At 39.6% G+C, this 27,476-nt stretch overlaps 1 protein-coding gene across 1 annotated transcript in view; it reads left to right on the top strand.

Annotated features, from left to right (window-relative positions):
- vcp (valosin containing protein) overlaps nucleotides 1-26,612 on the top strand; it is a 156,161-nt gene extending 129,549 nt beyond the window's left edge. The window contains exons 5-18 of the mRNA XM_055633438.1: nucleotides 1,079-1,221; nucleotides 1,410-1,540; nucleotides 2,344-2,475; nucleotides 4,895-4,997; nucleotides 10,343-10,476; nucleotides 12,086-12,221; nucleotides 12,307-12,419; nucleotides 14,064-14,228; nucleotides 14,322-14,444; nucleotides 19,017-19,229; nucleotides 21,286-21,594; nucleotides 24,452-24,607; nucleotides 24,724-24,878; nucleotides 26,062-26,612. Coding sequence (XP_055489413.1) covers nucleotides 1,079-1,221; nucleotides 1,410-1,540; nucleotides 2,344-2,475; nucleotides 4,895-4,997; nucleotides 10,343-10,476; nucleotides 12,086-12,221; nucleotides 12,307-12,419; nucleotides 14,064-14,228; nucleotides 14,322-14,444; nucleotides 19,017-19,229; nucleotides 21,286-21,594; nucleotides 24,452-24,607; nucleotides 24,724-24,878; nucleotides 26,062-26,167 — 2,119 coding nt within the window. The 3' untranslated portion in view covers nucleotides 26,168-26,612. The remainder of the gene's footprint in view (nucleotides 1-1,078; nucleotides 1,222-1,409; nucleotides 1,541-2,343; nucleotides 2,476-4,894; nucleotides 4,998-10,342; nucleotides 10,477-12,085; nucleotides 12,222-12,306; nucleotides 12,420-14,063; nucleotides 14,229-14,321; nucleotides 14,445-19,016; nucleotides 19,230-21,285; nucleotides 21,595-24,451; nucleotides 24,608-24,723; nucleotides 24,879-26,061) is intronic.
- Nucleotides 26,613-27,476: the final 864 nt, after the last annotated feature.

The raw sequence follows: 27,476 nt of genomic DNA, 5'->3' as shown, positions 1-27,476 counted from the left end.
AATCTGCCTTCCCTAGCCCTGCACTGCCCACTTCTACCTCCTCCGAAAAATCCACATAGAACTGCCCTGGCAGACCCAAGGTCTCTGCCTGCTCTTGCCCCACAGAAATCCCTATTCTCCACCAGGAAGCTACAAAGGCCCACCATTTCTCCCTTGAACAGAGACCCAATCAATTTCCCTCTACTAACACTCTCCAGTACCTGATGGAACTTGCCCTCACCCTCAATAACTTCTCTTTCGACTTTTCACTTTCTCCATGCTAAAGGTACAGCCCTGGGCACTCGCATTGGCCCCAGCTAAGCCTATTTCTTTGTTGGTCATGTCGAACAGTCCTTGTTCCAGGTGTACACGGGCCCTATTCCCCAACTCTCTTTTCCGCTACATCAACTACTGCAATGGGGCTGCCTCTTGCACCTGTGCAGAACTCATGGACCATTAACTTCACCACTAATTTCCACCCTGCCCTCAAATTCACCTGAACTATCTGACACCTCTCTGCCCTTTTTTGATCTCTCTGTCTCTATCACGGGATACACTATGGACTGACATCTACTAGAAACCTACCAACTTCCACAGTTATCTTGACTACACTTCCTCCCACCCTGTTTCTTGCAAAAATACTATCCCTTGTAATTCTTCTGTCTCCGCTGCATCTGCTCCCAAGATGAGGCATTCCATACGAGGACATCTGAGATGTCCTCGCTCTCTAGTGCATGTGGTCCCCCGCCCCGACTGTCATCGATGGAACTCTCAGACACAACAAGTTCCACTTTGCCGAACACTTACGCTAGGTCTGCCATGGCCTACTGGATCTCCTGGTTGCTCACTACATTAACTCCTCTTCCCATTCCCACACTGACCTTTCTGTCCTGGGCCTCATCTATTGCCAGAGTGAAGCTACACGCAATTTGGAGGAACTGCACCTCATCTTTTGCTTGGGTAGCTCACAACCCAACAGTTAATTCTCTAATTTTAAGTAACTTCTACGAACACTCCCTCTCTGCAGTGCATTTTTATTACAACTTAGAGTGACTTTTGAAAGGATATTTTTTGAAAAATGTTCACTCTTATTCTTCAGCATTCAACCATGCCCGGATGTAAAGTATGGCAAACGAATCCACGTACTTCCCATTGATGACACGGTTGAGGGGATTACTGGAAACTTATTTGAGGTCTATCTCAAACCATATTTCCTGGAAGCTTACAGACCAATAAGGAAAGGTAAACATTTGGTCTGCTTGAAAATATTTTCTGAAACATTTAATTTCCCCACATAATTTGTTCTATCTTACTGACTTCTTGCCATTTTGATAACAAGGTGAAAAGTTACAAACAATTTTGAAATGTTCTATAAATATATTCCACAGAACATGACGATGACAACTAATTTGCCTGTATTTATTTTAAAGGTGATATTTTCTTGGTTCGTGGTGGAATGCGTGCTGTGGAATTCAAAGTTGTGGAAACTGATCCAAGCCCATACTGTATAGTTGCTCCAGACACTGTCATTCACTGTGAGGGTGAACCCATCAAGAGAGAGGTACACGCAAGATCTGATTCGGATTGGCCATTGTAACATTCTGTACACTTGTGGGAAGTTTTCCTGTGTAGAAGATTGTGGTGCCTTGGACTGATCAGCAAACCTTCTCAGCTGATGGGTAAATTACTGCAGCTGTGTAGTAATTGTCAGTTTTGAATGCTGATGTTTCAGGACATGCAAATTGACTTTTATTTTAACTTATTTATAGTTTTATTTGAGTAAACAAAGAACAGAGGTTACTCTAAAGACTGGAATTAAGTCATTTAAAAAATAAGAAAACACAATTTGCAATTATTTTTAACTATATGATTGTTGAATGTCATTTTTAGTTTAGTTTGGAGATACAGCGCGGAAACAGGCCCTTCGGCTCACCGGCGATCCCCGCACATTAACACTATCCTACACACACTAGGGGCAATGTACACATACACCAAGCCAATTAACCTACACACCTGTACGTCTTTGGAGTGTGGGAGGAAACCAAAGGTCTCGGCGAAAACCCACACGGTCACGGGGAGACGTACAAACTCCATACAAACAGCACCCGTAGTCGGGATCGAACCCGGGTCACTGGCTCTGGAAATGCTGTAAGGCAGCAACTCTACCGCTGCGCCATCGTGTCGGCCATTGTGTTGTGTAATGGTGCATAATTTAAATGTTCAGAAATGTTCAAAGAATGTTATGTTATTTTAACTTCGCAAATCGCAAGATTCCATGCAGAAACCTTGTGACAGTTCACATCAATGAAATTTTCTTTGACGAGGTTTAACTAAAAATGCAATTGTTCTTGGTTCCATTTCAAGGATGAGGAAGAATCTTTGAATGAAGTTGGATATGATGATATCGGTGGTTGTAGAAAGCAGCTTGCTCAGATCAAAGAGATGGTGGAACTGCCTCTTCGGCATCCTGCTCTGTTCAAAGCTATTGGTGTCAAGGTAAGATAGATATTATTTGTGTTTACTTATTTATTATTTTTTGGACATTTGAAATGTGCTTCAGAAGTTTGTTTAATTTGCTTTGAATTCAGTTCCATCCCCATTAGAGTATAAAGTATTAGCCAAAGATTTAAAAAATCTTCATTTGCAAATACATAATTCAATGTTCAAAAGAACCTACATTTAAGTTATGAGACCTTTTTGTCTTTTTTTGTTCATATCAGATGGGGAGTTGAAACTAACAGTTTTCTATTCTCGATTAGACATGGAATGCTTTTTACTTGTTTGGATTTTTGCATTTGTACCAATACTGAAGCTGGCCAATCCCCAGGGCAAAGCAGTCTGCTTGATCAGCAGCTAGTTTGCCAACTTAAAAATATGCACTTTCGCCATCAGTGCATTTTGTTTGTTTTGGGGTACATTGCAGGAATTCTCCCACATTACCTTAGCAGTGCCTTCTAAGATTAAAGGCAAAATGTATATAGAAACATAGAAATTAGGTGCAGGAGTAGGCCTTACGGCCCTTCGAGCCTGCACCGCCATTTAATATGATCATGGCTGATCATCCAACTCAGTATCCCGTACCTGCCTTCTCTCCATACCCTCTGATCCCCTTGGCCACAAGGGCCACATCTAACTCCCTCTTAAATATAGCCAATGAACTGGCCTCAACTACCCTCTGTGGCAGAGAGTTCCAGAGATTCACCACTCTCTGTGTGAAAAAAGTTCTCCTCATCTCGGTTTTAAAGGATTTCCCCCTTATCCTTAAGCTGTGACCCCTTGTCCTGGACTTCCCCAACATCGGGAACAATCTTCCTGCATCTAGCCTGTCCAACCCCTTAAGTATGTCACTTCATTATTTTCATGTCTCTCACCATCCTGACATGGATGTACTGTCCAAATGTCAAAATCGTGGAACTCCATACTTCCCTTCGTAGCACTTTCACAATATGCTTGACAATGGTTCACAATGACCTTTTATATCCTTCCTTGATAGATGGGCAAATAATGCTTGGCTTGCCTTTGGCTCCATATGAGAACATAGAAAGTCTGTTCTGTTTGGCTAATCCATTCTTACCCTCACATTTTTCCATTTCTCCTCATAATATCACCAGTTGATACCTTAAATGTCTAACTTTTTGACATGAATATATTCAATCTCCTTGACTCCCTGAAAATGGTGGCACAGATGATTAGAGTAATCAATAAATAATTTGATATGCTTGTCTTCATAAGCCAAGGCATTGCGTTTAAATGTTGAGACATGTTGCAGTCATATAAAATGTTGGTTTAATTGCATTTGGGTTTTATACGGTTCTGGTCTGCACTGCAGGAAGGATCTTGTATCAATAGAGATTCACTAGAATAGTGCTTTTAGCGGAATCTCAAATTATAAGGAGAGATTATTGGCTAGGCTGTGTTTAATCTCACTGGAACATTGGGGACTGAGGGGATGATGTTGCAGAGGCATAGAAAATTATGAGGAACACCAGGTGGATATCACCATTTTTTGCAGGGAAATCGAGAACTGCAGGGTGTAGTTACAAGGTGATAGAGAATTTTGCGGGGCAAGTTTAGGTGGTGGTCATCGACGCCCTCGACTAGAGGAAAACATTCTCTTGACAGTGGCATGGTGGCGCGGCTGGTAGAGCTGCCGTCTCGCAGCGTGCTAGAAACCTGGATTCGGTCCTGACCTTGGGTGCTGACCATGCACATTCTCCCTGTGGCCGTAATGATTTCCTTCAGATTTCCTCTCGCATCCCAAAGACTTTGGCTTCTGTAATTTGCCCATTATGTGTAGGGAGTGGATCCAACCTGTTAATCCCCCACCAAATTTTGTGCTTCATTTAGGTTGTTCTCCCTTTATGTATTTGGTGAGTACAGCTCAACTGTACTTTGTAAATCTTGGGAATGCACTTGCTGCGCTCCCTCCAATGCAAGTACCTCCTTTATTAAACATGGAGACCAAAATTCTATTCGGTAGAGCAGGCATGACCTCACTTGCACCCTGAAATACTACAATAATTACACAAGAAAAAAGGCAGGATGTTTGCATTGTTTACTTCCTGTTACATAGCAACAAATAGGTGCAGGAGTAGGCCATTCGGCCCTTCGAGCCAGCAACACCGTTCAATATGATCATGGCTGATCATCCAAAATCAGTACCCCGTTCCTGCTTTCTCCCCATTTCCCTTGATTCCGTTAGCCCTAAGAGCTTTATCTAACTCTCTTGAAAACATCCAGTGAATTGGCCTCTACTGCCTTCTGTGGCAGAGAATTCCACAGATTCACAACTCTGGGTGTAAACCACATTGGGATGTTCTGTTAGTAATTAGTAAGGATATGATTAGTGACCTGATTAGTGCACAGAACTGAAATATTATTTATATTCTCAACTTATTCTCTTTTCTCAATGTAGCCTCCACGAGGTATTCTCTTGTATGGCCCCCCAGGAACTGGCAAGACCCTTATTGCTCGTGCAGTTGCAAATGAAACTGGTGCATTTTTCTTCCTCATTAATGGTAGGTTACTGCTGTATTATCAAATGATTGCTAAATGTCTGTGGCTTGAAAGGCACAGAGAGTATGCATTTAATGAAACTTGATGCTTTTTGGTGTCTAAGAGTTGGGTACTAAAGTATTTAAATTTAAATTAATGTGGTTTGTTTGACGTCACTGATTTGGACAATGAAAATGTGCACAAGGAAGCATATCACTTTATACTAGATATATGAAAATCATAAATAAACCTGTCTTTTGGTTAAGATTGTGTGGACGTTTCATACACTTCAGGAAATGAGGGTCAGAGGAATAATGGCAAGAAACAACGATTGTTCTCTTTCCTGAATTGAAATATCGCTTGTGGTTTTAAATAACTTCAAATTTGCAGATCATTTTCTTTATTTTTATATATATATATATATATATGTCTGTAATATTTATATATATATATATATGTTCAGCAATAGTTAGATTAAAGTGCATTGCAAATTTTTCAGTTTAATGCATTGGCTTTAGATTTGAGAATTTTCTTAATGGCCTTAATGGTTTCTTTTTTGTCACATGTACTGGATACAGTGAAATACACTTTTTGCATACAACTCAGCAAAACTATCCCCGTACATAAGCACATCACTCCGGTCAGTAGAGAATATTCAGAACACCGTACTGAGTCTGTATGCAAGAGGCGCTATTTCACAGTTCCTGTTGTAGCTGGCTGCAAAGGCCTGCTGCAGCCAACACCTCCATTTCCGTCATCCCGCGAACCGATGTCCCTCTCCTCACCTGGCCCTCTTCAGCCCTTGTTTCCCGGGGGGGCACCTCCTGCTGCTGACCTCAAGGGTATGGAATGTAAGATTTTTCTTTTTTCCCCCCCCCCCCCCCCCCGTTCTTTTTACCGGGACCTATGTCCAATGTCCACCTCCTTCTTCCACCACCTCTACGATTTCCGATCCACGGGGTGAACAGGCCGAGCCCCAGGCTGCTGCAGGGCCTCCAGTGGCCTCCTCCACCGTCGAGGCCCTACACTGTCACCTGCTGCCGATCCGCTTACCGGCCAGGCTCAGCAGCAACCTCTCCTTTCTGATTCTCATTGCCATGGCAGCAAGCAAGCCTGTTATTGGGCATGACCGTGGTCCATCAGGAGCAACGTTCTACCACGCGGCCCGTGGAGTGACCATCTAGTAATTTGTATTAAATATTATAAACTATCTGAGTGAGAATTTTCGAGCCAAAGCTGAATTGTGATGTATTGATTAGCTTGCTGAATTAGAATTCATAATATCTGCTGGGTCGTAATTAACGGGGAATGAAGTATATCATGTAATGAAATCTATTCTGCTATCCTTGTTTCGAAAGAACCAAGTTGTTGCCCATTTGCTCAACTTTCCTCTTACTCTTTATTTTACACTATATAAGCATCCTGGCATGTGCCTTGCACCATATCAATGGTGCATATCCAGTTTGGGGAGTTCAGCTAATTACAATATACCTATCTAGAAAAGCATTCTCAAGGGTTGATAATGGCCTGTCTGAAAAACTGGAGAAAGGTCTTTTTTTTAACATCTATCATGCCACAACTCATCCAGATGAGGTGTGGCATGATACTGTTGTTCCAAATTTATATGTTACTCAACAGCATTAATTCTGAGCAACATTTTGTGGTGACGATGTGTTTTTCAGATAACAATATCTAATATAAATGCAGATGGCGGTGGGGGGTGTGGGTGTTGGGTGATGTGCTTTACCAGATAATTAATATCCCATTATTGTACAATGCTGGACTCTATTTGGTTTCACAGCAGCTCCCTATTGCCGTGACAACTGTCATAAATTTCCTCAACTTTTGGATGACAGGATTTTTATCAAGAGGACCTTCCTCTGGATGTTTTAGGCAATATCATCCCAGTTACCGACCTTATAGTCAGCAGGTCAGTTTGTTGAACCTATGTGGAGTCTTATTGGAGATGCAACATTTTGGTTAATGTCCAAATTAAGCAAGTTTGTAAATGCATTCAAATTGTGACTTGCATAGAAATTGAGTATTACATCGTGCTCCTGAAGTAAATTGGAGGTAAATCATGTAGATTCCTACTTTGATATTAGAGGGTGTGTGTTTATTGTGCGATCTGGCTTTGAAACAGTCCTTGCATAGCCTGCTAATAGTCTGGAGTCATGCACAGACACTTTAAGCAAAGTGTTTAATTTTTGCTGGTACTCATTGATTTATAGCACTGTATAAATTATTACTATTGAAAGATGGGTCAAGAGGAAAAAACCTAGTACAGGTCAAGAAGAACCTCCTTTTTTGGACTTGGTAACAGAGTGACCTTTAGTAACCGAGTGTTTTGTATTGGATAACAAAAGATGATACTGAAAATAGTTGTTTTATCCATGGGATGTTAATTATAGGGTCAGCAAATTTAATTTTGACTTAATATGGGTGTACTCTGCTCTTCTGTATGAATTTTTTTTTTTTTGTTATACAAAAATGAGTTTGATTTTGAAGTATAATCAGGCTTTTTAAGCGGATCGCATGGTATTCGTCGTAAGATTTATTTTTAGAAACAATCATAAACATTAAAATAATGTTCTAATTTTCATCTACTTCCGAGCAAAAAGTTGAAAGAAGTATTCATGATTTTGAATTGAATTCTGTCTTTACTTTGTGTACTAGTCATGTCTCTACTATTTATTTCATTCCCCTTGCATGTTTTTCCTCTACCTGCTAAATTTTTGTACGGTGTCCTTGAGACTCTTGAAAGGCGCCCATAAATAAAATGTATTATTATTATGATTTATAGGTACAGTGCAATAGAATATAGCACAATTTCGGCCCAACCTGCCCATGCCAACCAAAATACCCTATTTATATTAGTCCTACATTTGGCCCATATCCCTCAATCTTTCCTATCCGTACCTGTCCAAATGTCTTTAATGGTGTTGTAGGACCCTTTTCAACCACCTACTCAGGCAGCTTGTCCTGTATACACACCGCCCTCTGTGTGGAAAAAATTACCCTTCGGGTTCCAATTAAACCGTTACCCTCTCACCCTTAAACCAATGACTCCTGGTTCTTGATTCCCCAACTCTAGGTAAAATGCTCTGTGCATTTACCCTATCTATTCTGCTTATGATCTAATGCACCTCCATAGCGTTACCCCTCAACCTCCTGTGCTCCAGGGAATAAAGTCCGAGCCTGCTTAACCTCTTCCTATAGCTCAGGCCTTCAATTCATCTCCGCACTGTTTCTAGCTTAACAACATCCTTCCTATAGCAGGGTGACAAACTGAAAACACATTCCAAAATCGACTCACCTGCACCTTGTACATCTGTAACATAACATGACCCTTCAGTGCTTAGGGATAAGGAAAACGAGAGATCTAGATGGTGATATAGATGGAGAGATACAGAACAATGAATGAAAGGTATGCAAAAAATTAATGATGATATTGAAAACAGGCCATTGTTAGCTGTTTGTGGGGTGAAAATTAGAAACTAGTGCGACTTGGATGCAGGAGGGATACAGAGAGGGAATGCCAAAGCTACCTGACGTGAGAGGAATCAAGATATTAATATCACTGGGCTGTAAACTGCCCCAAGTGAAATATAAGATGCTGTTCCTCTGATTTGCATTTAGCCTCACTCTGACAATGGAGGAGACCTAGGACAGAAAGGTCTGTGTAGGAATGGGAAGGAGAATTAAAGTGTTCTGCAACAGGGAGATCAGGTAGTTTCAGGGAGGCTGAGCGAAGGTGTTCCGTGAAACGATCACTCAGTCTGCGTTTGGTCTCGCCGATGTATAAGAGTCCACAACTTTATCATTATGGTTTACCATACATTTAGCTTATTTGCATTAACCAATCAACTAAATCATTTCCAGTGATTGACAACATGTATAGTCACATGATTTTCCCTTTTTCTGGCCCCTTTGCAACATTTTTTCCCCCTCTGGGTTTTCTTTAACCTCTTTGCTCAAAATCAGTTTATTTCAATGAAGTAAAACCACAGAAATATAAAACTAATTCTCAGAGACTACCTCTCAGAATATAAAATACACATCATACAGCAATCACACAATACATACACACAAAACATATTTTCACTTTTGGAAAAGAAAGTTATTTCTAAAACTAGATTTAAACAAAGTCTAATACTTACAATCCTAATTAAAACACAATACATTTCATAAATAATTTCCCTACATAGTTAAAATAAGTTACTTATGGATTAAATATGAGTTTTGCACCATTCTTACAAAGTGGTAAGGACTTAATTTATTTCTACAACCCCCAACCACACAAAGGCCACTAATTGTCACACTTGATTGCTTCTTCCCAAGCTCGGGTCTCGTTTAATTACAACCTCCCCCTTCTATCTCTGGACAAAAGGAATGTAAGGCCACCTCACTAATAGCATTCCACACAACAAATGGAAGAATATCAAAACAGAGTTATTTTCTCAGTTTTCTATAAACGTAAGAAACCAAAGGTCACACAACCATCACCTATGCCATACCTCAACATAAATAAATTTAAATAGCACAAACCAGATCACAGACTATTATCTGGCCTTGGTGCCCAAGACCCAATATAGACAATCATAAATCCCCTTTATTGCACACCTGAGCTCAAAGATGTGCCATAAAGAAAGGACACACGATGCTCATGTCTTGAGAAGAAACACATCAATAACCTATACTCTAAACACCAAACTCAACCAAATACAACTTCTGACTGAGTTATAGCTGCTTCAAAGCAAACAAAGCTATGCCTATTTACATCAACATCTCCATGTTGCCATCTGTTCTCCTATGTGTGTGTTCTTTATTTCTTTGTGGGATAGCCTCAGCTCCAAGTCCTTCTCTTGCAACTTAACATAAGTTCCTCACACAGAAGTTATCATTTGAGCAATTCTATTGTATAATATTTATTCAGCTGTGATGATAAGCTGTTGATAGTGTGTGCGAGTAAGTTGATGAATAAAAGGTTGTGAGACTGAACAGCAGATTAAGCAGTGCCTGGAGAAACATTTTTCCTGTGAGAAGATTTGTGTTATTACAATAGAGAATGTAGTTGGTATACACTTTTCTAATTGGTGATTCCTTTTTTAAATTGTGTAATAATGTTAAATTCATCTAATGTAAGCTTTGGCATTATTTGTAGATATATATACATATTTAACTGTTAAGTGGTGCCTCAGATGATCAGTGAAATTAGGACATAAGTGAACCACTTTTAATTATACATAGAACACCCTTAGTATTGTTACATAATCTCATCGTCCACAGAAAAAATGGCAACCAAGTTGGTAATTAATTTTAAATGCTGCATCGTTAGAAATTAAGTTTACTGAATGTTTTCTTCCAGGACCTGAGATTATGAGCAAACTTGCAGGAGAATCTGAGAGCAATTTGAGAAAAGCATTTGAAGAAGCTGAGAAAAATGCTCCTGCTATAATTTTTATTGATGAACTAGATGCTATTGCTCCAAAGAGAGAGAAGGTATGATCTGAATGTACTTCAGATTATGTACTTCAGTATTATTAGCTGTGACTCTAAAATTTGAGGATAGTCTTAAGTCTTCAGTAACAAATACATTTATAATTCTATAATTCATGTTGCCTTCAGTTGTTGGATCATTTGCAGATTTGAAATATTGGCTTTGATATTCAGCATTTATTTTAAGCTTCCTGTTGAACTTTTTTGTAGCAGTCTACTCTGAATACTAGCAAAATGCAGTACAATAGTTAATATTGAAACTTTGTCAGATGTTTTTCGCAAATGTAAGTTTAAAGTTTTAATTACATTTGTTTTATCCTTATTTATTGATAAACAAATCTGTAAGCATGTTTCCAATAATTCTACATATTCTGCTGTCGGGTTAACCAGAAGATCATGTAACTGTATTTATACAACAGATAAAATAAAAACAATGTTCAGAATTGATAATTGTCCTGCACATTGCAAAATAGATGATTAGATCTGATATTGATGTAGGTTGAGGTATAGATATTGTTTGGAATGCAAAAAGCCCTACCCTACAGTTGCAGTTACAGTTTTATATTTGCATAAGGGGCAGGTGATAACTTTATATCATGTCAGCTGAAAGATAAAACTTCAGAACTTTTGGCTCACTGGTGAGTACCTACGCCAAGTTAAGGATGTGAATATATTTAAATATTTGATTTCTTTCCTGGGGGAGCGGAGACTTGGTATAAGTACATGTGTCATTTTAATTGCCACTATTCTCCTCTTCAAAGTCTCTCCAGTCAAAACCTAGACACAAGTCCTCAACACAATCTCTCCCAAAGCAGCACTCCCAAATGGCTTCTATGTTCGTGCCTGCTTTCCGTTTATACATCACTAGGAGTAATGATTATGGGACATGGCAGCACATCCAGGAATGGGATATGAAAGAAGTGATTGGTTCAAACATCTGACAACCGTGAGGAAATAGCCGTTCTTAGGTTTGGGCACCAATCTTTCAAGCTACTGTATCCTGGGCTCCTAGCTCCTGGACTGTTCACTATGCTCTGTGAGCTCAGGTGGCCAAGAGCAGAGCAATTGCCTTATTAGTCTGGGATGCATCCCATCAGATTAGAAAATCGGTAGAAGTTCGCCGGAATCCATGTGGACATGCCAAATCTTCTTGGATGATCTTCATGATCATTGCATCAATGTAAAGAGACCTGGTTAGGTTGCTGGTAGTATAGATGCCTAGGAACTTGAAGCTGTTGACCATCTTTACTGCAGTTCTGTGAGGGAACCTACATCCATTCCTCATCTGGCTTTTTTTTGCCTTGCTGATAAGGGTGAGGATGTTGTTCTAACACCATGACATGAGGTTCTCAAACCCATTACTGGACTTGGTCTTGTTGTTGGTGTGGCTTACAAGTGTAGTCATGGGCAAACTTAAAGGTAGTGTTGGTGTTGTACTTACCCACGCATTCATGGGTGTACAGGGCCTAGAGTAACTATTCATAATTCTGACTTGCCCATGTTCCATTTCTCTGCCCAGTATTGGTTGTCGCTGTCAAAATGCTTGTCTGCATTTGCACATCTTCATCACTAATGTTTCGTAAGTCATTTGCCTCTTTCTCTAAATTGGTAGACTCATGGCGAAGTGGAACGTCGTATTGTGTCACAACTGCTCACTTTGATGGATGGTTTGAAGCAACGTGCTCATGTGATTGTTATGGCAGCGACAAATCGCCCAAACAGCATTGATCCTGCTCTTAGAAGGTTTGGTAAGTTGAAATTCTTTGTCAATGTGAATTGGAGACCTGTTCCATATGTAGAGTAGAGTCATTTACTTAACTGTTTAACTTGCAGGGCGATTTGATAGAGAGGTGGATATTGGTATTCCTGATGCCACGGGTCGATTGGAAATCCTGCAAATTCACACAAAGAATATGAAGTTGGCAGATGATGTCGATCTTGAGCAGGTTTGTAAATATTTAAAATAGGATATGTCATGAGGTGGGCATATGGGACAATGGCCAGAGGTGGCAGGTACTATCATAGCTTTTAAGGCACTTGAGCAAAGAGGTGGTTGCTGTGCTGTATTCATTGTCCCACACTTAAATATTGTAACTAGTGTGCCAAATAGTGCTGAGATTTGTTAATATCTTGACTAGTCATAATGTGATACAGTGTGGAAACAGGCCCATCGGCCCAACTTGCCCACACTGGCCAACATGTACCAGCTACACTTAGTCCCACCTGCCTGCGTTTGGTCCATATCCCTCCAAACCCGTCCTATCCATGTACCTGTCTTAACTGTTTCTTAAATGGTGGTATAGTCCCAGCCTCAACTACCTCCTCTGGCAGCTTGTTCCATACACCCACCACCCTTTGTGTGAAAAAGTTACCCCACAGTTTCCTATTAAATCTTTTCCCCTTCACCATAAACCTGTGTACTCTGGTCCTCAATTCGCCTACTCTGGGCAAGAGACTCTGTGCATCTACCCGATCTATTCCTCTCATGATTTTATACACCTCTATAAGGTCACCCCCCATCCTCCTGCGCTGCAAGGCTATTCAACCTCTCCTTATAGCTCAGACCCTCTAGTTTTGGCAACATTCTTGTAAATCTTCTCTGTACCCTTTCCAGCTTGAAAACATCTTTCCTAATACATGGTGCCCTGAACGGAACACAATAGTCTAAATGTGGCCTCACCAACGTCTTATACAACTGCAACATGCCCTCCCAGCATCTATACTCAATACTCTGACTGATGAGAGCCAATAAAAGCCTTTATGACCACCTTATCTACCTGTGATTCGACCTTCAAGGAACCATGCACCTGAACTCCGAGCTCTCACTGCTCTACAACACTTCCCAGAGCATTACCATTCACTATGTAGGTCCTGCCCTTGTTAGACGTCCCAAAATGCAACACCTCACGTTTCTCTGTATTAAATACTACTAACCATTCCTCAGCCCACCTGGCCAATCGATCAAGATCCTGCTGCAATTTTTCACAACCATCTTCACTCTGCAAAGCCACCCACCTTTGTATCATCAACAAACTTGCTAATCTTGCCATGTATGTTCTCATCCAAATCATTGACTATTTGAAATAATTTTGTTGAATTACCGAACTCCAGTTTGTTGATGATCCCAAAGTTAGTCCAAAAATTGTGACACATATGTTGCATTTTTGCGAAATATTGCCAATGTTTAAAACATATTTTTACGTAGAACAACTGAATATGAGCAGGCCACTAAATCCTACATCTGTTTAGCCATAAACACTAATCACTCCTTGTTTGCCTCTCCATATAAGATTCTAAAAAAATGATTTTTGTTTTGTACACTTGGTCAGTGAGTTGACAGTGAAAATGATTGGTGGGTCAGTCTTCCTTAACTTGTTTCGAACTTGATCAGAATGTTGCACATTTCCATTGGATATCCTCTTAACCCAATGAAAGTAATCCAGTTAAAAGCCAACCATCAACGATGATGAACCATGATATCTTGTTCTATCAAACCATGAGCTTATTTCTTTTGGAACTAATATGTTATTATTCAGTCAAAATTATTAAAATATTACTTTAGACAACAGTTCTCATGATTTTGCTTTTAGGTTGCCAATGAAACTCATGGCCATGTTGGTGCTGATTTGGCTGCCTTATGTTCTGAAGCTGCTCTTCAGGCTATTAGAAAGAAGATGGATGTTATAGATCTGGAAGATGAAACCATTGATGCTGAAGTTATGAATTCACTTGCAGTTACCATGGATGACTTCAGGGTAGGACTTTTTAATAAAACATTTAACATTTTGAAGTTTCTTGTATTTTAAATTAATTTAACATTTCTGCAATTAAAATCGCCTCATTTGCAGTGGGCTTTGAGCCAGAGCAATCCTTCAGCATTGCGTGAGACTGTGGTGGAAGTGCCTCAAGTTACGTGGGAAGACATTGGTGGATTGGATGACGTGAAGAGAGAACTTCAAGAACTTGTACAAGTAAGATACTAGGATTTTAGATTTGCAAGTTGTATAGAAGTGCATTAATTTAAATCAGAAATTGGACAATTTATATAATTCTGAAATCAAATGGAGCCAGTTAAGTTATTTCTAATTTTATAAAACTCATAGTATCTTGCTTTAACAGTGATATTTAGTGAGTTTTTTTCATTTTTCTCCTTCGTGATGATGTCTTGCTTGACTGATATCAGTGGGAAACAATTAGCATGCCTGGTATCAGTAGGAAGAATGCATGTTTTTTTAAAGAATGTGGTTGTTATGTGTTTCCCTGCATCTTCAAGCAGACACTGAAAAATAACTGATCCTGGCCTTCAATTGATATATAATATAAACTTTCCAAGTTTGCCATTCCAAAGTGAGATTCTTTGTGATTCCTTAATGAGATACAGATGGATTGGGTGAAAACCTGGCAAATGGTGTTTAATGTGGAGTTGTGTACATTAAATATTATTTAAATGAAATTGCTCAGAGGTATCTGTGTTATAGTACATGAAAATGGCACACAAGGAATACAGATGGTATAAAAGAGGAGGAGTTGTATTATTAATTAGGGGGAACCACACTAGTACGGAATATTCCCGGAGTATCATCCAGTGAGGCTATACAAGGAAAGGATAACGTTTGGATTGTACTGGAGTCACCCCGCCCCCCCCCCCCCCCCCCCCCCCCCCCCCCCCCCCCCCCCCCCCCCCCCTAAAATAGTTAGGAAAAATTAGAGAAACAAGTAAGAAGGGAATGGAATGAAACCTTAATAATGGGGTTTAAAAAAAAAGAACTTTCCAAATGTCAACTGGGAAAATGCTTAAAAATTTGTACGGCAGGATATAATAACAGAACATCTTGAAAAGAATAAGATCCACAGTCAGTTTGGATCTATGAAAATAAATTGATTGACTAATTTCCTGGAGTCTTTTAAGGAACATGTAAGAGGAAACCAGAGGAGAAGTATATTTGGATTTTCAGAAGGCTCTCAATAAGGTTGCACATTACATCCAGGTCAATCAAATTTGAGAGCACAGAGATGAAGGTAACATGGTGATATAGATTGTTTGTTGGTTACTGGATACAAAAATATTCATCCGGTTGACAGGCTGCCTCTAGTGCAAAAGGGATTGGTACTTGTCCCCAGCTATTCGTAATCTGAATAAATCGGTTGAGACAAACCAAATACCGTGTTTTCAAGTATGCTGAAGGTACAAAACCAAGTGGGAAAGTAACTAGAGGGAAGGTTGTAAAGTTACTTTAGACAAGCTAAGTTAGTGGATAAGCACATAGCAGATGCAATACAATTTGGAAATAAAGAAGCAGGGTATTTATTTCAATGGTAGGCGGTTGGATAATGTTGATGTTCAAAAGTTTCCTTGTACTCAAGGAACACGCAAAGCCATATGCAGGTGCAGCAAGTGCCTAGGAGAGCATTTGGTTTGTAAAGTGCAAAGTTCTTAGGAATTATTGTGTTGTAACAGAATTACCTGTATTTGAAATATTTTCTTGTGTGCGGTCTTCAAGCTATTTATTATAGCTTTGGTTATTGTTCACTGTGATTATGGTATTACTCTTGTTACATGCAGCTATGACTAAACATGCAGTTAGTTAATAGGGTTACTAATTATAGACACAATGCTGGAGTAACCCAGCAGGACAGGCAGCATCTCTGGAACAAAGGAATAGGTGACGTTTCGGGTCGTCACCCTTCCGAGAAGGTCCAAAGAAGGGTCTGGAAAGTCACCCATTCCTTCTTTCCAAAGATGCTGCCTGTTCAGCAGAATTACTCCAGCATTTGGTAGTATCACTCCTGCAGTGATACTATATTTTGTTTTTTTATGTTAAGATACTTTCTTCCTTTTGAGTTAATATTCTATATTTTGACCACACTCAGTTGCTATAAGCTTAATTTATGGTAAGTATTAATCAAATTTATTTCTGCATTCTCCGCTGCTTTTTGTCTTAGATTCATAGAGAGATACAGCACAGAAACAGGCCCATAGCCCAACTCATTCATGCTGTCCATGTGGCCTAACTGAGCTTGTTCCACTTGCCTCTATCTGACCCTCCAAATCTCTCCTATAAATGTACATGTCCAGGTTTTTAAATATATTAATTAATCGTACTATCCTCTACCACTTCCCCTGGCAGTTAGTTCTGTATAAGCACCACCCTTCCATCTGGAAAATGTTGCCCGTTAGGCACTCTTCAAATCTTCCCTCTCTGCTAAAAGTCCATGCCCTGTAGTTTTTGACTTCTTTACCCTGAAATATAAACTAGCTATTCACTTCATGCCCCTCAAGATTTTATATACCGATATAAGATTGCTCTCAACATCTTCAGGGGAAAAAAAGTCCTGGACTGTCCAGTATTTTCCTGTGTCTCTAACTAAGCCTTCAGTCCGTTTTCAAGGTTTCAAGGTCAGTTTATTATCACATGTACCAAGTAAGGTATAGTGAAATTCAAATTACCATACAGCCATACTTTAAAAAAAAAAAAAAAAAAGCAACAAGACACACATCTACAAAAAAGTTAACATAAACATCCACCACAGCGGATTCCCCACATTCCTCACTCTGATGGAAGGCAATAAAGTCCAATCTTCTTCCTCTTTATTCTTCCGCGGTCGGGGCAGTTGAACCATCCGTGCTCGGGGCGATCGTAGCTCCCGCGTCTGGGCGATCGAAGCTACCGTGGCTTGGAGTTCCCGAAATCGTTCTATGACCAGAGACCGCAAGCTCCACGATGTTAAAGTCTGCAGGCTCTCGCGGTAGAGCTCAGAGGTCGATCCCTGGCAAAGGGATCGCGAGCTCCGTGATGTTAAGTCCGCAGTCTCCCGCAGTGACAGGCAGCATCTCAAAGTCGGACTTCAGCAAAGGCTGCCATCTCCTCGATTTTAGGCTGCAGTGCGGACAGAGATACGATTCGAAAAAAAATCCCGCCTCCATTGACGTAAGAGATTCGAAAAAAATCCCCAAACCCCCCTCCACACACACATAAAACAAGCTAAAGAACACAAAAAAGAAACATTTAACGCATACAAACGGACAACAAAAAAGGAAGGGACACAGACTGTTGTCGAGGCAGCTATTGCAGGCGCCACCTGGTGGTTCCTTTTTGCATCCTTTCCAATTTAATGACATCCTTCGTGTAGAAGGGGAACCAGTATTGTGGAAGCAGGCCCTTGGGTCCAACGAGTCAGCACACACAAGCGATCAGCTGTACACTAGTTCTATTCTATGCATGAGGGACAATTTACAAATGTCAATTAACCTACAAACCTGCACGTCTTTGGAGTGCGGGAGGAAACCAGAGCACCTGGAGAAAACCCACGAGGTTACAGGGAGAACATACAAACTCTGTAGAGACAACACCTGTAGTCAAGATTGAACCTGGGTCTCTGGCGCTGTAAGCTCTGGCGTAACTCTACCGCTGCGCCACTGTGCCACCCTGTAGCTACAAAATGATTTTGTTCCAATTCCTGTGCTCAATACCTTAATTAATAATGGCGGACATGCCAAATGTCAACTTGTACTCTAATTATCGCCAATTTCAAGAAATTATGTACCTGTACTCCTTGGCCTCTCTGTTCAATAACTCTCCCAATTTCACTGTGTTTTTCCTATCAAAATGCAACAATTTATGTTTACCTGGATTACACACCATCTATCACTCATTGGCCAGTGGCTTAAGATCCTGTTACAACCTTAACTGACTTCATTATCCACTAAATAAACAATTTCAGTGTCATCACAACCATGTTTCCTACATTCTCATCTAAATTGTTAATTAAAATAACAAACAGCAGGGAACTCGGCACCAATTTCTGTGACACGCCACTTGCTGCAGGCCTCCAGTCTGAAAAACAACCCCCTGTGTTCGCCACCTTCTCTCCTGCTTTCAAGCTAATTGTGTTTCCAGTTGGCTAGCTCGCCCTAGATCCTATGTGATCTAACCACTTAGTCATTAATGACCGAATATGTTGATGAACTGGAGCCGTCAATTTGCTGTGCATCTTTTGACATTGCTCTTTTAAATTTGTCCTGTTCTGAATTTCTTTAGACTTTTCAGACCATATAACCATTAACAATTACAGCACGGAAACAGGCCAACCCTTTGTCCTGCCGTTCCCCTAGGATTGCGCTCAGACCTAACCCTCCATTCCCTTCCCATCATAGAACTGCCAATTTATTTTTTAAATGATAAAAAACGAACCTGCCTCCACCACCTTCACTGGAAGCTCATTCCACACACAGCTACCACTCTTGCTACCACAGACCTGCCATCTTCATTTGTTTAAAGACCAATCTACTGTCCAGTTATTGAATTTACCATTTACTTTGATCTGTGTTCTGTTTCAACGTAACCCATACCAATGTATAGCTGTTACCTGCATTGCCATAAGTGTTCCATATTATTTGAGTTCATTACTGAGTGATAAATTGGTGATTTAACTGTACTTGCATATTAAACATTGTCTTTGGCAGCACTGTCAGCTTCCTATTTTTCCCAGGTTACACTACTTTATGATTTGTGTAAGCATCCATGTTGATTTTGTTTTAACAGTATCCTGTGGAACATCCAGACAAATTTCTGAAGTTTGGCATGACCCCTTCAAAAGGTGTACTATTCTATGGACCACCTGGTTGTGGTAAAACTTTGCTGGCAAAAGCCATTGCAAATGAATGCCAGGCCAACTTTATCTCAATCAAAGGACCAGAGCTGCTTACCATGTGGTTCGGTGAATCAGAGGCTAATGTCCGAGAAATCTTTGATAAGGTATAATTGCAGCTTACCTTTATGTGGATTTACTTTATCCTGTCTTGATTAGATGTTTTAAATGTTTTCATGGTTTTTCAGTGTTTCAGCTTTGTGCAAGATCATTGCTGATTAGAGTGTTTGAGCAGTTGCCAAAGGCATTTGCACTTGCTTGTGATACAGTAAACTCTTGTTTAGCTGGTATTAATGAATCTTAAGTTCTCAAGTAACTGGCAAAAATTTCTCAGAATATTAAACCATTTCAATAAATCATTTTTTTAAAAGATGTTTGACTTGGATCACAAATGTTCATTTACAACTGATAAAATCATTAGAATATCCAGAACACAATGAACAAATGCCCTTTTAAAATTTAGAATTAAGTTTTGATAGTAAAATATGGGCTAGGCTATGGGGAAGAGTCTGTTCTTAGAGCTACATAAGATTGTTTTTATGAAAATAAGATCAATTAAATTATCACATCAAATTTAGGTTAAGGTTAATTATTATCACATACACCAAGACATAATGAAAAGTTTTGCTTTTACCATACATAGAAGGGATCAGTTTAAACTCAAGTACAATAGCTAGAGCAAAGGGGGAGACACAGGGTGCAGAATATAGTTCATAGCCTTGTAGCGCATGTCCCAGCAACACAGTACAACATCTGCAATGGGGTAGAGGTAAATCGGACAGTACCCTAGGTCATGGAAGGACTGTTCTAAAGCTTGATCATGGATGAAGAAGCTGTTCCTGAGTCTGGTGGTGTGCTTTCAAGCTTCTGTACCTTATGACTTCCGAGAATATGGGACAGAGCACCGAGGTGGAGCTTTGTTTTTATTTTATTTCCAATGTTATGCAAAATAAGTGTGAAAAGAAATTTTGGTTTAATACTTTCGATAGAATGGCACTGTCCTTTGAAAATTTCACACTTTGTGATGGTGAGAACATATTTTCATTTGCTTTGATTTTATTTTGCATTTTGCCGTTTACCCTTCTAAAAAAAAAGAATAGAATTTCAGCCTAAACAATGTTATTTTAGAGAGTAAAGAGATTGCAAATAATTCAGCAATTTGTCAGGTTAACGTGTGATGTGCGTTCATTTTTTCAACATTTCTCATGCAACCAGCATATTCATGCACGGGTGCCAAGTGGCTGATAGTGTTACTGCAGTTGCATTTTGGACTGATTCTGCTGGTTTAGACTTTGCTATAGTAATACTATTTGAAAGGGACAAGATCTAAAGGAACGCCAATAACAGTATCTTGAATATGCATGTTAATAAATCTGCCAATTGTCTTTTTCTTTGGTCATTCTGGTTTCCTGCTAAATAATAGGTTGCAAAAGCAGGTCTTAACTAATTAGTAGGTAATGCTAAGGAAAAAAGAGTTATGGAAGCAGTTGTCATGGAAAATACATTTCTGCAGAGTAATTTGGCAAAAAGGGAAATCATTATATTGATTCAGTTTTGGTGGGATTTCTCTTGGGATGTTGCACCACAGATGTAGGTGGAGCAGGAAATGCTCAAGCACTGGTGCACTAGGTGGGGTTACTTTGAAGGTAACTTTGTTCTAGTTATTTTGACTTTTTTTAAACAGTGAGTTTCTGTGGCTTCTCCCTTCAACATTCTTTCTGCACGTGTCAGATCTCTATGGTTGGTTAGTGTCAGTCCAGTACTTCATTTTCAAGACATTTTGGCCTGAAAATGAAGATTCATTTTCAAGAAGTGGAGTTTGTCAGAATGTCCATTTGTATGTTCATTCAGACCCTAGAATTAGAACATGAAGGATATTTGTATTAATCATGGACAAAGTGCATCCCATGTCAATGAAATAATCTGAGCGCTTGTTTATCAATATTTTTCTGAATTTATTGAAACATCATAAATTGTAGGGCACAAAGGGGTATTTTACTTCGAAAACATTCTTTGTGTCCACTTCTGAAATTAATTTTAATTTTTAAATATTAAATATATTTTTCTTTTTAACTTTAATGCTTTTTATGAATTACCTTATTCCCCCAAAACATGCCTTGTACAAATGAGCACATATTAACAATGTTTTGTATCACTTTTCAGGCTCGTCAGGCTGCTCCTTGTGTGTTGTTCTTTGATGAGCTTGATTCCATTGCTAAAGCTCGAGGTGGGAATATAGGTGATGGTGGTGGTGCTGCTGACCGTGTCATCAACCAGATCCTGACAGAAATGGATGGTATGTCCACCAAAAAGAATGTCTTTATCATTGGTGCTACCAACCGCCCTGATATCATTGATCCAGCAATCTTGCGTCCTGGGCGGCTTGATCAACTGATTTACATCCCACTTCCTGATGAAAAATCTCGTGGGGCTATTCTGAAAGCTAACTTGAGGAAGTCTCCTATTGCTAAGGCAAGTATGATTAAGTGTTAGCATTTGAAATGTTATTTAAATGCTCAGGATCACATCGAACTGTAATAAAGACAAAAATATATGGAGATGGTCAGGCGACATCTGGCAAGCGAAACAGGTTTGCTGTTTTGTGTCAAAGGCCCTTCATCAAAGCAGGAAAAGGGAAAATTTGTTTTCTTTTATTGCAGAGAGGGTGGGGGCAAGGATGAAAAAGGCAAGAGAATATTTTTGATACTGTGTGCTCAAGGTTGGTGTGGGAATACCTTGCTTACAATCTGGTTGATAGATTCATGAATGACACCAAGAAGATGTGATGAAAATGCAAAACCTGAGCATTTCTACCATTCTCTTAATTTTAATTTTGGTTTCATTTCTCTGTAATACCCATACTTAAGTTTCACAGCATTTACTTATTGTTTTCTCTCTCTTGCTCCACTTCAATCTATCACCTGATCACTGCAACACTTGTCTTTCTACTCTTAGAGATACCCTTTTGTTCTGTGCATTCACACCCATCACCCCCAAAAGTCGCTGCAAATTAAATCTAATGTTTTCTCACTTTTCCACTTTGAATGAAGGAGGTTCAACTTGAAACATTACCTCTAGCATCTGAGATTTTATTTCAAAGTTGTCAAATATTTTCTTTTGATTTGGGTGAAATTGTAGGTTAACTTTTAAAGAACAAAAATGGTTTGTCTTTTGCTTGAAGTAGTGCAGCGTTGAGCAGCTATTGCTGGGAACGTGATGAAGATGTCATTTGAATTATGTCCTTTGAATTATGTTTTGCTATAACAACTGATTTGAAGCTTAAAGTTGTAATCTGGTATATAAATGGCTTTTTATGTTGCAGTATATTTTAACTTTATGCTCCCTTTAATCCCCCAATTATTATTACTTTAAACCCTTACTTCCATTTCCCTTGCTCGCTGCTTGAGCATCTTCCGAAATGCATTGGCACTATTCATTGTCTATAGTAGCGATTCCCTTGTTTCAACTCTGCAGAAAAACTTTTCTTCAGTATTACCCATTGCCTTTTTTATTGGTGACTGTCTTGAGTAAATATCCTATCATTTTGCTCCTCAAATCAAGTGGAAACATTGAGATCATTTAGATTTTTCCTTTCTGAGCATCATATGACCTCCTTATTACTAAAAAGGTGACACCACATATTTTAATTTCCGATACTTTTTTGGAGGAATAATATTTTGAATTATTTTTTAATGTATTTTGTTATACATCAATAGTCCTACTTATTTTGCATAATTTGTCAGAATTCATCTGCATTTTGCCATTTTTTTTTAGTTGTGCAACGTGGAAACGTGCTCACCAGCTCAACTTGTCTATGCCAACCAAGATGCCTGGCTGAGCTAGTTGGATTTGCCTGTTTTTGACCCATATCTCTCAATCTTTCTTATCCAAGTGTATCTGTCCAAATGTCCGTTAAATTTAGATATAAAGGAATTGCCTATTCCTTATTAGCACACCTTGTTTCGGTTTTTATGAGGAATTTGTAGAAGTAGGTTTGGTGAGTAACTGAAATGCCTTTTTATTTTGTGCAGAGGTATCATTGAATCATAGTAAGATACAGCACGAAAATAGCCCTGACACGATTTTCCCCACATTGTTGAATACGCCCCCTCGATTCTACCATTTACTGATAAACTGGGACGATTTCCAGTAGCCAATTTCCTGCCAAATCCCACGGCTTTGGGTAGTGGGAGAAATCTGGAGCCATGTAGATTTCACACAGCACTGATGTCGGAATTAAAACTTGGGTCATTGGAATTGTAGGTCTGCAGTTATGCTAGCTGTGCCGTCAAGTGGGGATGGGACAAATAATGTTTAGGATGAATGTGTGTGATTCAGAAAATGTAGAACAGTTTAGCATATGAAAAGATGCCAAGTGAATCTCCTTTTTAGCATGTGATAAGGCAATATTTGCTTGACATAATGCCCTGTTTCTCGAGTGTTGCTGGAGTTGGATTCATCCCGGCATGTAGAGAATATTCCAAAGCACTCCTGTCTTGCACTTCGCTGAATTTGGAAAGATTTACTTATTTCATCGCACAATTAGTCCATAACATCCATTCTAGCTCTCAGCAGTTCTCTATTTCATTCCTGTACTCCGTCTTGTCATTGTTTGTGATCCGGTTCCCAGCAGTGATATCATCTGCAAACCTATAGATGGAGTTTGAGCAGAATTTGGCCACACAGTTGTGAGTTTTTGAGAATATAGGGGTCAGAAAACTCATCGTTGCAAGGCACAGGTGTTGAGAATTATTGTGAAGTTGAATAGAATTGAACATTACACAAACTTTATGCTCTGATGGCAGTCAGTGAGGGATGATTAGACATAAGGCACAATGCTGAACTCCGAAAGCAATATTCTGTGACAAAGATAATCTCCCCAATTAATAATCTTACTCAATGGAAGGATGAGCAGCCAGTGCTCTCCATTGACTTCTACTTTACCAGGGCTTTTGAATGCTTACACTTAGTTAAGAGAATTATTTCAAAGGGGTGTGGACCCAAGTGCTCTCGAAAGAACCCAAGCTGTGCATCACTGAGCAAGTTAATTTTAAGATCTGCATGTTAGCACCATTGATAGAAGTGCCTCCCAATACTTTTCCGATTGAAAATAGAAGGATGAGGTGGTTAAGCTAAAGCAAATATCTTTTTGATTCTGGATTATCCTTTTATTATCCTTGTTATTTTAATGCTCTTGAATTATTAATGGCTAGTTTGCATTCAATTAACATCAACATCAAAGTTGGTCTAACCTGAAATTTTATGGGATCCACTTAACATTGTATGCGTACTTCATTACAATTTTGTTCAAACTATTTTCTTTTTGTAGGAAGTTGACGTAGAATATTTGGCTAAGACCACCAATGGATTTTCAGGAGCGGATCTGACTGAAATTTGTCAACGAGCTTGTAAGCTTGCAATCAGAGAATGTATTGAAAGTGAGATCAGACGTGAACGTGAAAGGCAGGGTAACCCTTCAGCAATGGTGGGTTTATTTGTAAACTACTAATTAAATACTTCATTACATTTATTTTAATTGTAAACAAGCTATTTGAGTTTCGAAAATAACCTGTGCTGCTATTGGAATTGTTCTAAATTAAGGAGGTTGAAGAAGATGATCCAGTTCCTGAAATACGCAAGGATCATTTTGAGGAAGCAATGCGTTATGCACGTCGATCTGTCAGTGACAATGACATTCGCAAATATGAGATGTTTGCACAAACACTGCAGCAGAGTCGTGGTTTTGGCAGCTTCAGGCAAGTTTTTTTTAATTTTTTTTTTTTTTAATCTTCATATGTCTTACTGACTTTTCCAGATTTCTAGCATGTTTACATTCAGCAGTTCACTGCTTTTTGTGTTTTTTGTAAATTGTTCGTATGTGGTAGCTGTTTGATATTGGCTGAGTGCGTGGATTTCAATGTCTTAGCAACAGTGGGAGATTTCAAAAGGTAGCTGTTGGACTGGCTGAAAGAGTGGTCAATAAATTGGATAATTGAGCAGCCAATAAAAAGTAGGAAAGATGTAGCGAGTACACAAAAATGCTGGAAAAACTCAGCGGGTGCAGCAGCATCTATGGAGCGAAGGAAATAGGTAACGTTACGAGCCAAAACCCTTCTTCAGACCTAAAGATGTAGCGGCGTGGTTTATTGGGAGTGGCAGTGTTTGTAGAGTTGCTGTGTGGAGGTGAAATGCTATGTGGCGGGTCAGTGTCAGGCTTCGGCGACAAAGCTGAGCAGAGGGTGACAGGAGGTCAAGGTCTGGTGTGCTATTTCTTGTGTGTGATTGTTGTGCTTTATTCCCCTCTTGGAATTAGTGCAGGGAAAATGGCAGGTACAATGGCCTCCCAATAATCAACAAGAATTAGAAGAACAAAGAATAAATATGGCAGGAGATTGCAGGTAGCTGCAAGACTAATAGGGCTATCAAAGTAACCAAGGGAACCAATATGGACTGGGATTGCCATAGTGCCAAGGGCTTAGATGGGGTTGAATTTGTCAAATGTGTTCAGGAAAGTTTCCTCAGGCAATATGTAGAGGGCCCTCTCAGGGAGAGGACAAAGCTTGATCTGCTATTAGAAAATTGGGAAGGACAAGTACTGAAGTATCAGTGGTTAAGACTTTTGGGACTGCAGTTAGAGGGACATGGGCTAAGCACAAGCAGGTGGGACTAGCGTTGATGGTGCATCTTGGTTGGGCCAAAGGGCCTGTTTTTAGCATTTATTTTTGAACAAGAACTTGTAATATCCCAATTTTGATTGTTGTAGTTTTTTCTTGTATTCAAAGGTTTCAAACAAACTTGTTTTGATCAGTTTGCAACTGAGATATGTAATTTTCTTTGCTTATGAACATCTTTATACTCTTGATCTGTGATTTCAGACTTGAATTATGAGATTTGTTTTACTATACAGTTAAAATTACCATTATCTCCTTCTACTTGCAGATTCCCATCAAGTAGCCAACCTGGAGCAGGACCAAGTCAAGGAACCGGAGGTGGAAGTGGTGGAAACATGTTTAGTGAAGACAATGATGATGATCTGTATGGTTAAACATACATTGTGGACCAAATTTGATCAGGCCAAGGTGTACAATTTCCATTTCTTGGACTGTTGCTTTTTTTTTTCTTCCTACTATCCCTTCCCCCCTCTCTTCAGTCCAGTCGGAGGAGCGTGTGCATCTTGTCAGTAATCTGGTTCACAGGGCTTCTAAATGAACCTATTGATATTGGATGTGAAGTTAACTGTTAAATCACTGCAGAGTAGTATATGACTGCCTTCTGGGAAACCTCTGTTCTAATTGATACGGCAGATTGAGCAGCTTTTGCAGTGGGTATAACTGTAGCCTGAAAAATTACAAAATGCTTATGAAACTTCATTTTTTTTTATTTCAGTTGGTGACATATGATAAATGTATGCATTTGAAAAATGAGACTTGAAATGTTAAGGAACTTAATATGAACTGATAATAAAATCTGAATTGTTGCACCTCCAATAATGAATTGTCTTTTGCCTGAGTTTAAAGCTGAAGTTACAGGTCAAGCCACATAATTGGTTTACAAAAGCCATTTATATAGACTGTTATGTGGAGAGGCCCAGCGACCAATAAAAGCAAGGGAAGGTACAGAACTGTGGGAGACGCTTTGTATCTTGAACTATGAAATGTCGATGAGAGAGTTGCTGATCAGCCATTTTAAGAACAAAGCAAGCTTTTTTGACATTTTGCCGGGAGAATTGAGAAAATAACTAAATGCAAGTCAAAGAAGGCTTTTGTCAAGTGAGTAGTGGGACATTTAAAAAGCAGATGTTTGGCTTAAAGAGAGGCCCAGTCGCCAATAAAAGGAAGGTAAATATTCTATGATTTCCCCCATCTCTCAAGCACTGGATGCCTTGACTGACTTGAGTCGACCTGACGGGCGAGGCCAACTCTGAGCGACGAAGCCTGCCGCTTCCATACATCTCCTGAAATGTTGACCTTGTGTAGCCGCAGACATGACCAGGTGACCAGGCTCTGGTGTGGAAAAACCACTGGACCATTCCATCTGAGTGCGGGCACCGCCGCCTGGGAGAAGTTGACCCAACTGGAGTTGACATTGAGGAGGTAACGACAAGATTCGACCTCCAGGCCTGACCAAGTGTGGACTTCGACCTGAATGAGCAGCGGATGTTGTGGCCCGACCTGCTGGAAATCCAAACTACTGGGACGCCCAATGTTGCTACTCAAATCCCAGCCCACATGAGTGTAACCACTTACCTGATGCAGAGGCCAACTCTACACTACAACTCCTGGGCCATCGGTTCTCTAATGTAATAAGACTTCAGAGAAAACGTGGGAAACAAGCCTGACTGCATAGAGACCTAA

Source organism: Leucoraja erinacea, chromosome 1 (genome assembly GCF_028641065.1).
Source record: "Leucoraja erinacea ecotype New England chromosome 1, Leri_hhj_1, whole genome shotgun sequence".
In the NCBI taxonomy this organism is placed as follows: Eukaryota; Metazoa; Chordata; class Chondrichthyes; order Rajiformes; family Rajidae; genus Leucoraja; species Leucoraja erinaceus.
The sequence above is the reverse complement of the archived record's forward strand: the minus strand, read 5'-3'. Positions and strand labels throughout refer to the sequence as shown.